This window comes from Ceratotherium simum, chromosome 2 (genome assembly GCF_057802395.1).
Source record: "Ceratotherium simum simum isolate JZ-2026a chromosome 2, ASM5780239v1, whole genome shotgun sequence".
NCBI classification, from domain to species: domain Eukaryota; kingdom Metazoa; phylum Chordata; class Mammalia; order Perissodactyla; family Rhinocerotidae; genus Ceratotherium; species Ceratotherium simum.
This window is the reverse complement of record NC_141901.1, coordinates 26,337,897-26,352,770: the sequence shown is the minus strand read 5'-3', so window position 1 is coordinate 26,352,770 and position 14,874 is coordinate 26,337,897. Positions and strand designations below refer to the sequence as shown.

General features: G+C 34.3%; 1 protein-coding gene across 3 annotated transcripts in view; it reads left to right on the top strand.

Annotated features, from left to right (window-relative positions):
* SYT14 (synaptotagmin 14) overlaps positions 1–14,874 on the top strand; it is a 272,378-nt gene that overhangs the window by 247,494 nt on the left and 10,010 nt on the right. For all 3 annotated transcript variants that reach the window (XM_004424867.3, XM_087439514.1, XM_087439497.1), the window contains one exon: positions 11,107–11,296. In XM_004424867.3, the coding sequence (XP_004424924.1) occupies positions 11,107–11,296 (190 nt within the window). The remainder of the gene's footprint in view (positions 1–11,106; positions 11,297–14,874) is intronic.

The following is a 14,874-nucleotide window of genomic DNA, read 5'->3' as shown; positions in this document are numbered from 1 at the left end:
CGATCCACTTTTGGGCTTTAGCTCATTCTCTATCTGAAATGCCCTTCCCTGTGTCTATTGAAATCCTTTTAGGGCCAACTTCAAATAGCTCTTCTCAAGCATATAGTTTCTGATATAACAGAATTAATCACATCCACCTATATTCTCCCATAAAACCTCTCAAGGCAGGGGCCGGCCCGGTGGCGCAAGTGGTTAAGTGCGTGCATTCCGCTGCAGCGGCCTGGAGTTCGCTGGTTTGGATCCCGGGCGCACACCGTCGCACCACTTGTCAGGCCATGCTGTGGCGGCATCCCATATAAAGTAGAGGAAGATGGGCATGGATGTTGCCCAGGGCCAGTATTCCTCAGCAAAAAAAAAAAAAAAAAAAAGAGGAGGATTGGCAGATATTAGCTCAGGGCTGACCTTCCTCACAAAAAATAAAATAAAAAATAAAAAACCTCTCAAGACATTTTATCATAGTCTGCATTGAAATAGTTCATCTCTCCCCTAGTACAGTGCCCTGTGCAAAACAGACATTCAATAAACTTTTATACTGCTGAGTTTCCAAATAGCTGTTTTGTTTCTACTTTATTCTGTTTCCTTCAGTAAGATAAAACAGTATGTGGTCTATTAATTACTTTTTGCAACTAGCCTGAAGTCTAGTCACAAATAAATTAAAGCAGGTATGTGAAATATAGAAGGATGAGTGTTTCTAAAAGTTATTGAATAAAATGACAGTATAAATATTAGTATGAGGGTGTAATGGACACTGTTCATTTTCTACCAGTATACTATCCCCATTATTTCTTACTTCTTTCTTTAAATGACATCCTGTTTTGTTCAGGTAGCCAAACCCAGGCCATACAGAATTCCCATGGAAAGAATAATCCCCCTTGAAGATGAACTCACTTTAAAAAAAAGTATAAGCAGAAAGAAATGATCAACCATGAATGGCAGTTAGCAGACCCAAAAGATGGGTATATTGGCATCTCTTGGACATGAACTAATAGAACACTGTGAAAGAGATTCTAAAATAAATACACTTTAAATGAATAAAGAGCTAAAAGAAGTAATAGAAACCACAGGAAAGAACAAAATAATATGGGAAAAGAGACAGGTTTAAATAAAGACCATATGGAACTCCTAGAATGAAAAATAGAGTCATTAAAAATAGAATCAATGAAAAATATGCATAAGAGGGCAAGGAAAATGAAGGGTGGACTGAGAATGTTACGTATATTTCCGTATAAAAACTCCAAAATGAGAAACTAGAGAAAATGAGAGGTAGGGTTTAAAATACATAGATCATCGGATTGAGAAAGCACAGGTCTTAAGCAGGTTTATCAAAGATGAAGCCACACCTATAAAAGTTACAGTGAGAGGGCGAAACACCAAAGACAAAATGATGATAAAAGTAATCAAGAGAAAATATAAGGGAACAACAATTTGTCCAACAAAAGACTTCTCAACAGCCCTGAAGACCAGAAGGCAGTGGTATCATATCTTTAAGGTGCTCAGACAAATGAACTACGAACTTAGAATATTATAGCCACCTAAATTATCACTTAAGGGAGAGGGCAAACTCTAGATATTTTCAGGCCAAGACCAAGAGAGTTTACCACTCATAGATCATTGCTGGAGTAGTTACTAAAGCATATACTTTTATAAGAAGAACACTGAATTCAAAAGGAAGAAATGAGATGGAAGAAGTGATGGTGAGCCAAGAGATTGTTACACATGTGGAAAATCTAAATAAGCAGAGATAGATCAAGCAGAAAAACACTAGTAAGGATATGGAAGATTTGAGTAACTCCTAACAAGTTTGATTTAATGGGTATATGTGAGACCTCTACTTAATAAATGTAAGCATATGTAGAACAGTTATAAATGTCAACCATATGCTAGGCCACAAAGGAAGTCTCCACAAATATCAAAGAATCAACATCGTATAAACTTCATTCTTCGACCACATTGCGATGAAATTAGAAATTCTTTTAACAAAAGTCTGTTGCACACATACTACATGCCAGACGTTGTTCTGAGTATTCAGTGTACATTAATGAAAAACAGAAATAAGTTTTGACCTGCATGGAATTTAATTCTTTAAGGGGGAGGGAAAAGAGATATACAATAAACATAATAAATATAAGTATATGGTATGTGAGAAGGTTGTCAGTAATATGGGAGAAAAAAGAGTGAGCAGGATCAAGAATGCTAGTGGGAAAGGAGATGTAATTTTAAATAAGAGGTCAGGGTAAAGCTTATTGGGAATGTAACGTGAGTAAAGGCTTGGAAGAGATGACGACAAGTTATGGAAGAGATGACGACAAGTTAGCCGTGTGCGTAGCTGGGGAAAGAACATTGCAAGCAGATGCAACAGCCAGTCCTGAGAGTGCAGAGTGTGTGTTGTCTTCAAGGAATAGCAAGGAGGCCGGTTTAGCTAGAACCCCATGATTGAGGAGTCAAGTAGTAGGAGGTGAGATAAAAGAGGCAGTCCTCTTGCCACTCCCATCTCCCAAATCTATATATTTGGATACTAAATCAGACAAAAAACTTCCTAAATTAACTCAGGATCAGAGAAGAGAACATAATGGAAATTAGAATCAAACAAAATGAAAACACTGTTAAATTTGTGGGATGCAGCTATAACAGTTTTATAGGGAAATGTATAGCCTTAAATATATTTGTAAGAAAATAAGAAAGAGTACAAATTTATGAGCCAAACATTCTTCACCTCGAGAAGTTAGAAAAACAAAACAAAGAGAAATTAATGAAAGAAAAATAGTGAAGAAGTTTAACAAAAACAAAAGCTGGTTTTTTTGAAGTGACTAATAAAATACATAAATTCTGGAGATATTGATCAGGAAAGAAAAAGAATATGTTAAATGAAAAGGAGGACATAATCACGAATTCAGTGGAAATTTGAAAATCATAGAGAATAGCTCTAGGAAAACAAATTTGAAAACTTAGATGAAATGAGCAATCTTCTTGAAAAATATAAATTTCTAAAAAGTGATGTAGGAATAATAGAAAACATGAAAAGATATATTACCATGAAAGAAATTCGATCAGTAGTCAAAAAGATTCTGATAAAAGAATGAGTGAGAAAAAGAAAAAATGATGGTTGAATTTCAAAGGCAAGTTTTACCCAACTTAGTGAACAAACAACTCTCCTGGAATAATACTTATTTGATGAAATATATATATGTTATATGAATATATACGTATATGTGCGTATGTGTATTTTTTTTTACTGAATTCAATTTAACATGGTTTAATTTGAGATTTCTGCATATATGTTTATAAGTGAGATTCGTTTGTAATTTTCTTTTCTTATGTTCTTCTTGTCTATTTGGTATCAAAATTATATAAGTCTCAAGAGAAGTTGGGTACTTTTCTTTTTCATACTCTGAAATAGTTTATATAGCATAGGAGTTATTTGAGAGCATGAGAAAAATTTATAAACTTTATAAACTGATCTCACAAGCATATATGCAGAACCACCAAATTAAATATGTTCATATTGAATGCAGCAAAAAAAATAATATGTGCCTATATATACATATATATATATACCTATATATACATATATAGATTTTGATCAGAGCAGAAATTTTTCATGACCACTACTACATGATGCTATTGTCAAATATTGGCAATATAAAATATTTTGGTTTTATTTGTTTTACAATTAATCTTTCCTATATCTTAAACTTTCTTATCAATATGTTGTTTTCAGTATTAATATGAAAAAACTTTATGAAAGAGAAAGTGAGGATTTTCTACTTTTTTTTCACTATCCATTGCCTAACCTGAATGTCAGAGCAATGCTCCATGAATGTAGTAACATTCCCTTTCGCTGAACCATCTTTTCCTCTTCCTTGGCTCTTGCAAGGCTAACGACTGCAGACCAAACCCAGCAAAGAGCATGAGGGAAGTAGTCACAATTGGAGCAACGGCAGCAACATTACCAGGTCCTCAGTAACACTAGGAATTGTCCTCACTGAAGGCCAAGGGGAAAAAGCGGAAACCGGCAACTCAGTCGAATGGGCTCTGTAGTGGACATCTATTTTTTCTGCCTGGCATCCATATCTTCTTCTTGCGGCCACAGTATCCAGATTTTGCTTGGGAGACCAACCTGCCCCTGTACTTCTGATGAAGTGACTTTATTGCAAAGCCCTGGAATTAAATCTCATGGGTCCTAACTAGCCAGTTCTGGGGTTTTGGTTGTAGCACTCAGGACACTGTGTTCCTTTTTCCCACAGCACTCAGAGCTGCTGAAAACTATCTGGCAACTAGGAGGGAAGAGTCTACCTGGGAATAAAGCCAAATTTGGGAAACAAACCTGAGAAATGGAGAAGGAGAACTGGTTGCTAGTGACATGGGTTGAGGCCTGGATTAATGAGTACCTGAAGCTACCTCTGTACTAACTGTTGTGTTACAAAAGCCAATAAATTCCCTTGTGTTGCTTAAGCCAGTTAATGTTGGAAATTCTGTCACTTGCAACCAAAGTATCCTGATTCCAACACCACTCTGAAATTTAAGCTATGCCCCCATCACCTGCTCACCCCAGTTAAGTTATCCTTTAGAGTCAATTGGTGTTTTTACCCCTACCAAAACACTGAATGGCTCTCCTTTACACTGGGTTGGGGAGTGACGGGGAGTAGAAGAGGGGCAACACGTGGAGCAGTTATGCTGTTCTTGCTTTCTCTTTGCTGAAATTTCCACTGGTTATCTCCGCCTAACCTAGTCTGATGGATGTTCAGAGTGCCTTGGGGCTGGGAAAGGGCCTTGAGGAGGGAGCCCTGCTGTTGGAGATGAAACTCACCGTTACTGCCAGCCCCAGCATTGCAGCGGTGACTTCTTCTTGTTACCCTTCAGCACCCTCTGCACCCTCATTGCCCCATTTTCAGAAAAGCATAATGGAAGAATTTCGTGTGTAAATTAAATAAAACACCAGAATATCTTCCATCCACAGTGAAAATAAATTCAACAGAAACTACTCAAATTTATAGTAATTATCATTATACAGTTCAGCAGTTTTACCTCAAAAATATTGAGTATAAATGGTTACAAGTAAGGTGGAATTAGTTTAGTATTAATAAACAGCCTAGTACCTTTACTCAATAGGAGTTCTAATTTTTAATCTGTCGTTTTTTTATCTTATGTTTTTCTCTCTTATGTTTACAAGTTCTCACCTAATTTTAACCTGTTAGCACCATTAAGGACATGTAATGGCTGTCATAAGCCATTATGGTAAACATATAAAGTTTATTCATTTCTCTGAAAAATTAAATAGATCTTTTTCTACTTTCACAGAGTTGCATATAATCCTTTACCTTAGGGCGGAGGACTCAGGAGGAAGTATTAAAAAGAAATAAAGTCTTATGTTAGATGGGAAGAAGTTATACTTTTATGTTGGGGAGGCTGTGGGACCATTCCTTTAAGTAGACCTAATTCTGATGGGGATTTGTTTGACTTTGGGTTAATCACCTGCAGTTACTGCCAGAGGCAGGCCCCAATTATAAATTGATGATGGGATCTGCAGAGAAAGTAGATAGAGATTCCTGAATACACACCGAATGGAGCAGCATCTCCTGAGGAATAGTCAGAGGAAAGTTGCCACTGGAGTATGTAGTATTTGTATTTAATTTGTCTTTACTGCAGTTACTCTGTTTATGTAGTTATTCTATACTCTGTTGTGCTCAGAGATCTCTTTGGGCTACCACACCTATGCCAATCTTGGATAGACAGTTACCCTGATGGCACTGGAAAGGCCATGAGGGTAGCTACTGCTTTTTCTAAGGTATAAATTCAGAATGAACTCTTTTAGGCAACAGTTTTTCTGTTAAACACTACTATATTTCAGCAGGGCATACTAAAATAGAATGTGATCATCAAGGATCTTATCATTCTTGCTTTTTTTGTTGGGCTTGGAGACAAGGACATTTTTGCAGCAGTAAAGTGGGGAGGGAAGTTGGCTGTTTCCCTAGGAGCAAGAAGGGCCTTTCCCAGGACTTTCTTGGGACATCACTTTGTTGCACAAAATTGGCAATATGAACTCTGTGTTGATAAGAAAATATTAGATTCACATCTTATTATCTGACAGTAGGTTAATGTGAAAAATACTATATCATGAAGAATGTATTTCACAATATTCTAACAGATGCTGCTAGTATAATAGCCTAATGCAGCAAATGCACCAAATGTGCTTGAGCATGTTTTTGACACTGTTTTCATAAGTGATGATATATCCTAATTGAAATTACTAAAATTATGTTTTCTCCTCCAACTGTCATGAAAACATACCAAACTATGTCTTTTGTGTACCCATGATTTAGGAATATAAGATGTATATTCCTTTTGACTTTCTCCTCTGTGGTTTAGAGTTAGATTTGAAAATATGAGATTTTTCCCTCTGAATATTTGTCCAGTGAGTTAATTCAGTGCCCAGCTATGTATGAATTCTCCTTAAACACTTACATAGCCAACAGTAGGTTCAAACTTGAAGATTTGGAGAAAACATTTTTAGATTTTGTGAATCTAAATATCTAAATCTAAAATTTTTCAAGTCTGAAAATCTGTTATAGAAAATAGTGTTATAGTCTTTTTTTTTTTTAAACTCATGGAGTGAATCCCTTTAGGAATCTTCAAAGAAAGTCCTAAATATTTATTTTTATCATTGAATATTAATTAGTGTATATTGTATCCTTGTATTATGTAATTCTTACATTAAACCTTGTTTCTTGTGAAACCCAGCACACATTAGAAAAGTGTAAAAAACAGAAATGTACAACTCATGTAACTACCATCCATGTCAAGAAACAAAATGTTACCAGTACCCCCAGAAGCCCCCATCCTGCCCTTCCCAATCACTATTCTTCTTCTCCTCACCCTAGAGTTAACCACAATTTTGACTTTTATATTATTCACTTTCTTGCTTTCTTTATAGTTTTACCACTATTCATGCATCTGAAATACTTTGGCTTAGTTGTTTTTTTTTTTTTAATAATTTTATTTATTTATTTATTTATTTATTTTTTCCCCCAAAGCCCCAGTAGATAGTTGTATGTCATAGCTGCACATCCTTCCAGTTGCTGTATGTGGGCCGCAACTCCAGCATGGCAGGAGAAGTGGTGCGTCGGTACACGTCCGGGATCCGAACCCGGGCCGCCAGCAGCAGAGCGCGCGCACTCAACCGCTAAGCCACAGGGCCGGCCCACTTTAGCTTAGTTTTGCCTGGTCTTTGTTTGGTTTTTGTTTTGTTGTTGTTGTTAGTTTTGAAATTTACGTAAATGGAATCATACCACTAAGTATCCTTTTACCTTCAGCATTTTTCACTCAAAGTCATGGTTGTAAATGTAGTTATAATTAGTTTTAATTGCTGTATAGTATATATATACTGTATGTACAGCATAGTTGCTGTATTGTATTAACTCACCACAAATTATCCGTTCTGCTGTTTGGGGCCATTATGAATAATGCAGCTATGGACATTCTTTCATATGTCTCTTGATAAACACTGCACATATTTCTGATAGATATATACATAGGAATGGAATTGCCAGGTCATAAGATATATGTATTTTTAATGTCTTTAAAAGCCGTATCACTTTACACTCCAACCAGAGGAATATGATAGTTCCCATTGTTCTGTGTCCTCACCATACTATTGTTTTAGCCCGTCTGTTTGTTGAGTAGTGTTACCTCATGGTTTTAATTTCCATTTCCTTGATTACTAATGAAGTTGAGCATCATTTCATATATTTATTGGTCATTTTTTTGTGAAATTACTGGTTCAAGTGTCTGGCTGTTTTTATATTGTGTCATCTTTTTCTTATTGATTTATAGGTGCTCTTTACATATTCTAAATTAGAGATAAATATGGACTGTATGTGTTGCAGACCTCTTCTCCCACTTGTTTGGTTGCCTTTTCGCCATCATAAAAGTCTCCGTGAAGCTCAGAAATTCGTAATTTTAATGTTGTTGGATTCACCAAACTTTTCCTTTACAATTAATGCTTTTGTGTCCTTTTTAGGAAGTCTTTCCCTACCCTGAGATCATGACTATAGTCCCTTATGTTAACGTATAGATTTATCATTTTAGCTTTTATATTTAGATCCAGAATTGAGTTTTTGGTGTGTTTTGAGGCAGGGGTTAATTTTTATTTATTTCTGTATGAATAACCAGTTGTCCTAGCACTACTTATTAAAAATATTATCCTTTCCTTACTGCTTTCTAGTTCCACGTTTGTTGTAAATTAAGTGTCTATATATGCATAGGTGGGTTCTCTATTCTCTTAGTCTGTTTTACATTGTTTTTGTCTCATTGTCTTAAATAATGTAGCTTTATAATAAATTTTGATACTCAGTAGAGCAGGCCCTCCTACTTTGTATTTTATTTTATTTTGTTATTTTTATTGTGGTAAAAACATTTAATGTGATAACTACCCTTTAACAAATTTTTAAGTGTACAATACAGTATTGTTAACTATAGGCGCTATGTTGTACCGCAGATCCCTAGTGCTTATTTATCTTACATAACTGAAACCTGATTCCCATTGAACAACAATGCTTCATTCCCCACTCCTCCCAGCCCCTAGCAACCACCACTCTACTCTCTGCTTCTGTGAGTGTGACTGTTTTAGATATCTCATACAAGTGGAATCGTGCAATATTTGTCTGTGACTGGCTTATTTTACTTAGCACAATGTCCTCCAGGTTCATCCATATTGTCACATATGGCAGGATTTCCTTCTTTTTTAAGGCTGAATAATATTTCATTGTGTGTGTATGTGTGTGTATATATATATATGTATACCACATACATTTTAGAATTAGCTTGTCAAGCTCTATAGAGAAACCTGTTGAGATTTTGATTGTGATTGCATTTAATCTATAGATCAATTTGGGGAGAATATTACAAAATTAAGCCTTCTATTACATTAACATAGTATATCTATGTAGTACTTTTAAATTTCTTTCCATAATAGTCATAGTCTTCTGTATAGAGGTTTTGCATATCATTTGTTACATTTATTCCTAGATATTTTATATTTTATGCTTTAATAAATGCTATTTTATATAAATTTTATTTAGATTTGTTACTGGAATATAGCAATGTATGAATTTTAAAATTTTACCTTTGTATGCAACTGTAATTCATCTGTGGACTTGTTTCGATGTCATGTGTATGTAATTATATGACCTGCACATAAGGACAGTTTTATCTCCTCCCCTTCCAAATCATTATACCTTTTATTTCATTTTCTTGCCTTTAGTAAGGCTAGGACTTTGACTGGCTGGGATCTCCACTACAGTGTTGACTAGAAGTGATAACAGATGGTATCATTGGCACATCCCCAATTTCAAAGGGGAAACATTAAAAAAATTTTTTCTATTATATGTAATGTTACATGTCACTAGATTTGGTTTGCTATTCATTTAGAGTTTTGAATCTAAGTTCATAAATAAGAAAATCCTATAAATTTTTTATAATGTCCTTGTCAGGTTGTGGTTTTAAGGTTTTGCTAGATTCTTAAAGGAAACTGGAGAATGTTTCCTTTTTCCCTACTGTCTAGGAGGGTTTGCATAAGACTAGCATTATTAATTAGAATTCACTAGTGAAACTATGTAGCTAAAGTTTTTAGTCTTGTTTCTTATTTGTTTTGGAAAAGTTTTTAATTACAAATTGAATTTCCTTAATAAGATTTCAGATATTCTATTTCTTCTTGTGTCAGTTTTGCTTAGTTGTAGTGTTCAAGGAATATGTCCATTTCATCAAAGTTTCAAATTTGTTGGAAGAAAGCCATTCATACTATCCTTTTATCTTTTCATGGTCTATATAATATAGACCATCGCCTTTTTCATTCCTGATATTTATTACTTGTGCCTTCTCTCTTTTTTTCTTAATTGGACTCTTCAATGTTTATCTATTTGTATTAGATAAACATTTGTATTAGTCATTCAAATAACTTATTTTCATTATCAATTACCCTTGGGTTACTTAGAAACGTATCCTTAATTTCCAAATATATAGGGATCTTTTTTCTTCAATAGAAGATAGTTTGGATTTCTAGCTGATTAAAAAGCATATTATGAGTGATTTCCATCATATGAAATTCATTGCTATTTGCTTTATTTTCGTAAATATTTTTGTAAAAATTCCACCGCGTGCTTGAGAACAATGTATGTTCTGTAGTTGTAGGGTATGGTGTTCTACATATTACCATTAGGTCAATTTTGTTTATTGTGATATTCAAATCGTTTACATTCTTACTGTATTTATATGTCTGCTTGTTTGGTCAGTTAGTGAAAGAAGTGTGCTGAAGTCCCCACTGGTTGTGGACTATTTCTCTTTCTAGTTATGGCAGTTTTTCCTTTTGATATTTTGAGCCCATGTTCATGTTATTATTAAATGCATGCAAATTTGGAATTATTTTATCTTCCTGGTAAATTGAAAGTTTTATCATTACTGAGTGTACCACTTTATCTCTAGTAATGGTTATTGCCTTAGAGCTAACCTTGACTGATAGTCATGTAGCTACACTAATTTCTTTTTGGTTGTTATTTGTATGGTAAATATTTTCTCATCCTTTTCTTTTCAACTTTCTGTATCTCATTGTTTTACAACTTTCTGTATCACAGTGTTTTACATATTGATTTATAAATGGCAGATAGTTTTGTCTTGTTTATTTAATCAAAGTGTGTTCATCTTTGTCTTTGAAGGCACAGTTAATACATTTACATTTAATGTAATTGAGGCTAAATCTGTGTCAGTATTTTAAGAATAAGTCTTTAAATGACAATTTTTCACATTTAGAGAATAGTTCATTACCATCTATGAGTTTAAGAAATTTATCTTCTCTGATTTGTATATAAATATGCAGGGATATATGGAACCTTCTCATCTCCTATTATTTCTTTGACTGCTGTATAATGCAAAGAGATCCAGGAACTAAAATATGCTAAGAACAACATTTCTAATCTAGTGTTTTGGGAATTTTGCTTGCAAGTCTTGTCTTTATTATGATTCACCTACCTACTTCCAATAAACACAGCATTAACAATGTATCTCTTAATATATCTTTTTTACAAAATACTATCAAGATTTCATTTTTGATTACAGGGCTGTGGCTCCCAAATGAGCATGTCAGAAATGTCCTGTAGTGAAAGTACATCCTCATGTCAGTCTCTTGAACATGGCTCGGTTCCAGAAATTCTCATTGGCCTGCTTTATAATGCCACAACTGGAAGACTATCAGCAGAAGTGATAAAAGGCAGCCACTTCAAAAACTTGGCAGCAAACAGACCACCCAGTGAGTGAAAAAAATTTTTTTAATTCTAATGCTTTCTGTATTTACGAGACTCTTAGTGTTAAGGGCTTCAATTCTATCAGTTAGTCTTAACCAATCAAAATGAAATGGTGTAATCGTCAGCTAATCTGTTTCATGTTTTCTATTTCCAGTCATTTGGAAAGTAGAAAAATTTGAAATTCAAGATATTAATTGTAAGGTGACAAGACGTTTAATTTTTCTTAGTGTCTGCAGAATAAATTATCCTTACCATAGCCATTATCTTCTAATGCTGGAAAATGTTACAGGGTTTTTTAAAGTTAATAGTATTCCGCAAATATGATCAGGAATATGTATAGCTATTGTTGTTAACTGAAGGTGCTGTTGTGTTTTCTGTCTGCATGCAGTACTATGAACTAATGTATATACTTCTGTTATTTTTCCTTTTCTCCCTTAACAATTTAAGAAACTGTTTCTTCACATTTTTCCTCCTTTAAAATTATAAATCAGTACTGCCAGCAGTCTTTTCTTAAATGGACTGTGCTTTGCCTTTACCAGGACAAACAGAATAAGTAATAGTTTGATATTTATCCTAGATGTGAAGAGGAGAGAGCTAGATGGTATCCCTCTGCCCTGTCTGTGCTTCTCCTTCTCTCTCCTCTCTCTCCCAGCTCAGGGAGGTAGGGGTAGGTTATAGGAGTACAGAGAAGTTATTGCCCAATATACCTCCAAAACTGTTGTTGGGAAGGTAGCAGCTTCTTTATACTTCTCTAAAATTATAGCTGTTAATGCCCTAAACTAAAAATTTGAAAGGAAATCTTGAGTAATAATGGCCACCTTAAATTTGTTTAAAGATTTCTCACAGACTTGCTTGATAGAACTTTTACTTCAAGTATCAATTTATTAAAGGAGGGGAAACTTTTTCCACCCTTGAGTTAAATTAACTTTACTTCTAAATGTCCTAAAAATTCTTTTTTCAATCAAAATGAAAAGTCATAACAATATATTTGGTTTGCCCTAACTAGTCTTAGAAACCTTGCTTCTTACATCATGGAATATTATCTATCCCTGAATTAAAAGCAGAAGGCCAAGATTATGTTTATATTTCTACCCTTGGATAAGTGACCTAACTCCCCTAAGTCTGTTTCCTTATGCATAAAATTAAGGTGTCTCTCTCACAGGGTAACTGTGAGACTCAAATCAGATAAAGGTGCATAAAAGAAGGATGGAATTATGGATGGATGGAATTTCTCCTTTCAGAAGGAAAAATACAGAGGGAGGAAGGAGCAATTACTAGAGTAAACAGCTTTGGAAGTATAACTTGGTTATCTTCATTAATACACACTTATAATGCAAACTCAAATGGCCTGGGAAGTAACTTAAATGAGCAAAATTTGTAGGTGAAAGACAAGGAGCATGGTGAGGCCTGTGACAAATGCAAGTGCGTGCCCTGCGTTAGACATTCAGATTCAAAAATTTTGGAACACTGTAACAGATAAACAAAATATTATTTGGGGTTACATTTAGCCACAGGCTATCAGTTTGCCATTCCTGCTTTAGCTAATCATTTAGTTTTTTGACAGCTATTTAATTTGAGGTGCTAAAAAGTAGCAGAATGAAATATGTTTGATTTTCTGTCCTTGCTGTACCCACTCTGATAGAAACAGAGAAACACTAATCAGAACTAAACTGAAGAGAGAGAGTGGAGGCAGGGGCAGATAATAAACAGGTTAAAAGAGATTAGCATCCACAACGTAGAGTAGATCTTTTAGGTTAAAAAATAGGTTATAGCAATTTCCATTATTTTATAATTGGATCTTCAGTATCAGGATGGTTAATGGTGTTAGCTGGGAGGTAGCATTAAAATTAATTCTATGAAGTGGAGTATTTATAAAGTAAAATATAAGACAGTTTTATCAGTTTGTCTTATACTGTTTATGTTATATAAGATTGTGACCCTTCGTAAATACCTAGATTCTAAGCTTTGAACTGTGATACAGACTGAATTATCCAGTTTTTATCTAAAGAAACAATGGCAACATTCATGAGCAAAAATTTTGATAGTTCTATTTTAGTTTGCATAACTTAATTTTCCATTACATTGGAAGTAATAAAAATATTTGAAATATTAAATATTGCGTGGATAAACTTAAAAATGTAGCATAACAATAATGATCCTGTAATGACTTCTGTTCAATCTTTTATAATCTGATAATTTGCATGATTCTATGTTCAATGTGCTTTAGACCAAGAGGATATCATTATAAAGATGTCCCCTTTAAAACAGTATAATATTTGTTTAAGATTGCACAATGACCTTAAAAATTCTCATTCCATGAAATTTACCCAACAACCTTTTTGTTCAATCCTCTACCTGAATTAAAATGCGAAAGTTTTGTGTTCTTCCACTCCAGTGAACAGTGTTTCCTCTTTAATTCTAACCTTTGACCCTCTTTCACCCAACAATTGACATCTGGTCATTATTTCTTTTACTGCTTTCCACCCCCTGTTGTCAGATGGACTGTTCTGTTGTCTAAAACACTTGATAGGTGGACAGGTTTATATAATCCGAGGTGAGTTCCTGTAGAGGCTAATTGGATGTTGTCTTTTCATGCAAAAACAAAATACCCTAAAACTTGCCAGCAGTGAAGCTGTCCACCATGTTGGTTTCCAAAAAAATGCACATTTATTATCTGTGGTACTTGAAATAAAACTAACTTAGAATTTATCTCTGATTATGGATGATGGTATTCAGAGTATCTATAAAATAAGCAAAAGTTTTTTAAATCAAAGGTTTTATTTTTTCATTCATTGTGTTTTGATTCATACAACAGAATTAGATATTTTATGCAAAATATTGCAATTTTTGTTAAAATTAATTGAAATTTTGATCTGAAGTACACATGATGGATCAACATGCTGAAGATCATTTGCATGAGTCTAAAGAACTTGAAAACAGTTGTTTGAAGAGAGGGTTTATCTCCCAAATAATCAGGCGATGACTGTTATGTTTCACTTTGTACACTAAACATCACATCGATTTTTTTTATAATTCATGAAAACAGTTGATACCATACTTAAAATTTCACATTAAATTGTGCCAAAAGGGAATCCTATAGTATTTATTTTAACTATCCAAAAAGCACATTAAATGTACTCTTGCATGAAACCAGGAGAAAGTTGTACTTGATTTGCTAAACTCTGAGCCCTTAATGCATTTGGCTTCATTATGGCCCTTAAATGTTTTAAAAATATATTTAAAAACCACATCCATGCAGAGATTTTTTTGACATTTCATCCTAAGCTGTTTTGATGTCATCTTTGCATTCTTGTCTTCTTTTCCTCTTTACCATTTGCCTTCATTTCTATTTGTTTGTTTATTCTTATTCTCTGAAAACACAGTGGAATGCTTTACAGTGTTGTGGCTAATTGAGCTTGCTAAGTGTTTATTAATGCTATGACGTCCTGCTTAGTGAAGCTAAATGGGGATGGGGATGGGCGAGGGGGCGGGGGAGTGGGAGGTCAAGGATGGGGGTGGGAGGGTGGAGGAAGGATTATGAGGTATACCTTTAAATTCTAACTGTAATGTAGAAATAGTGAGG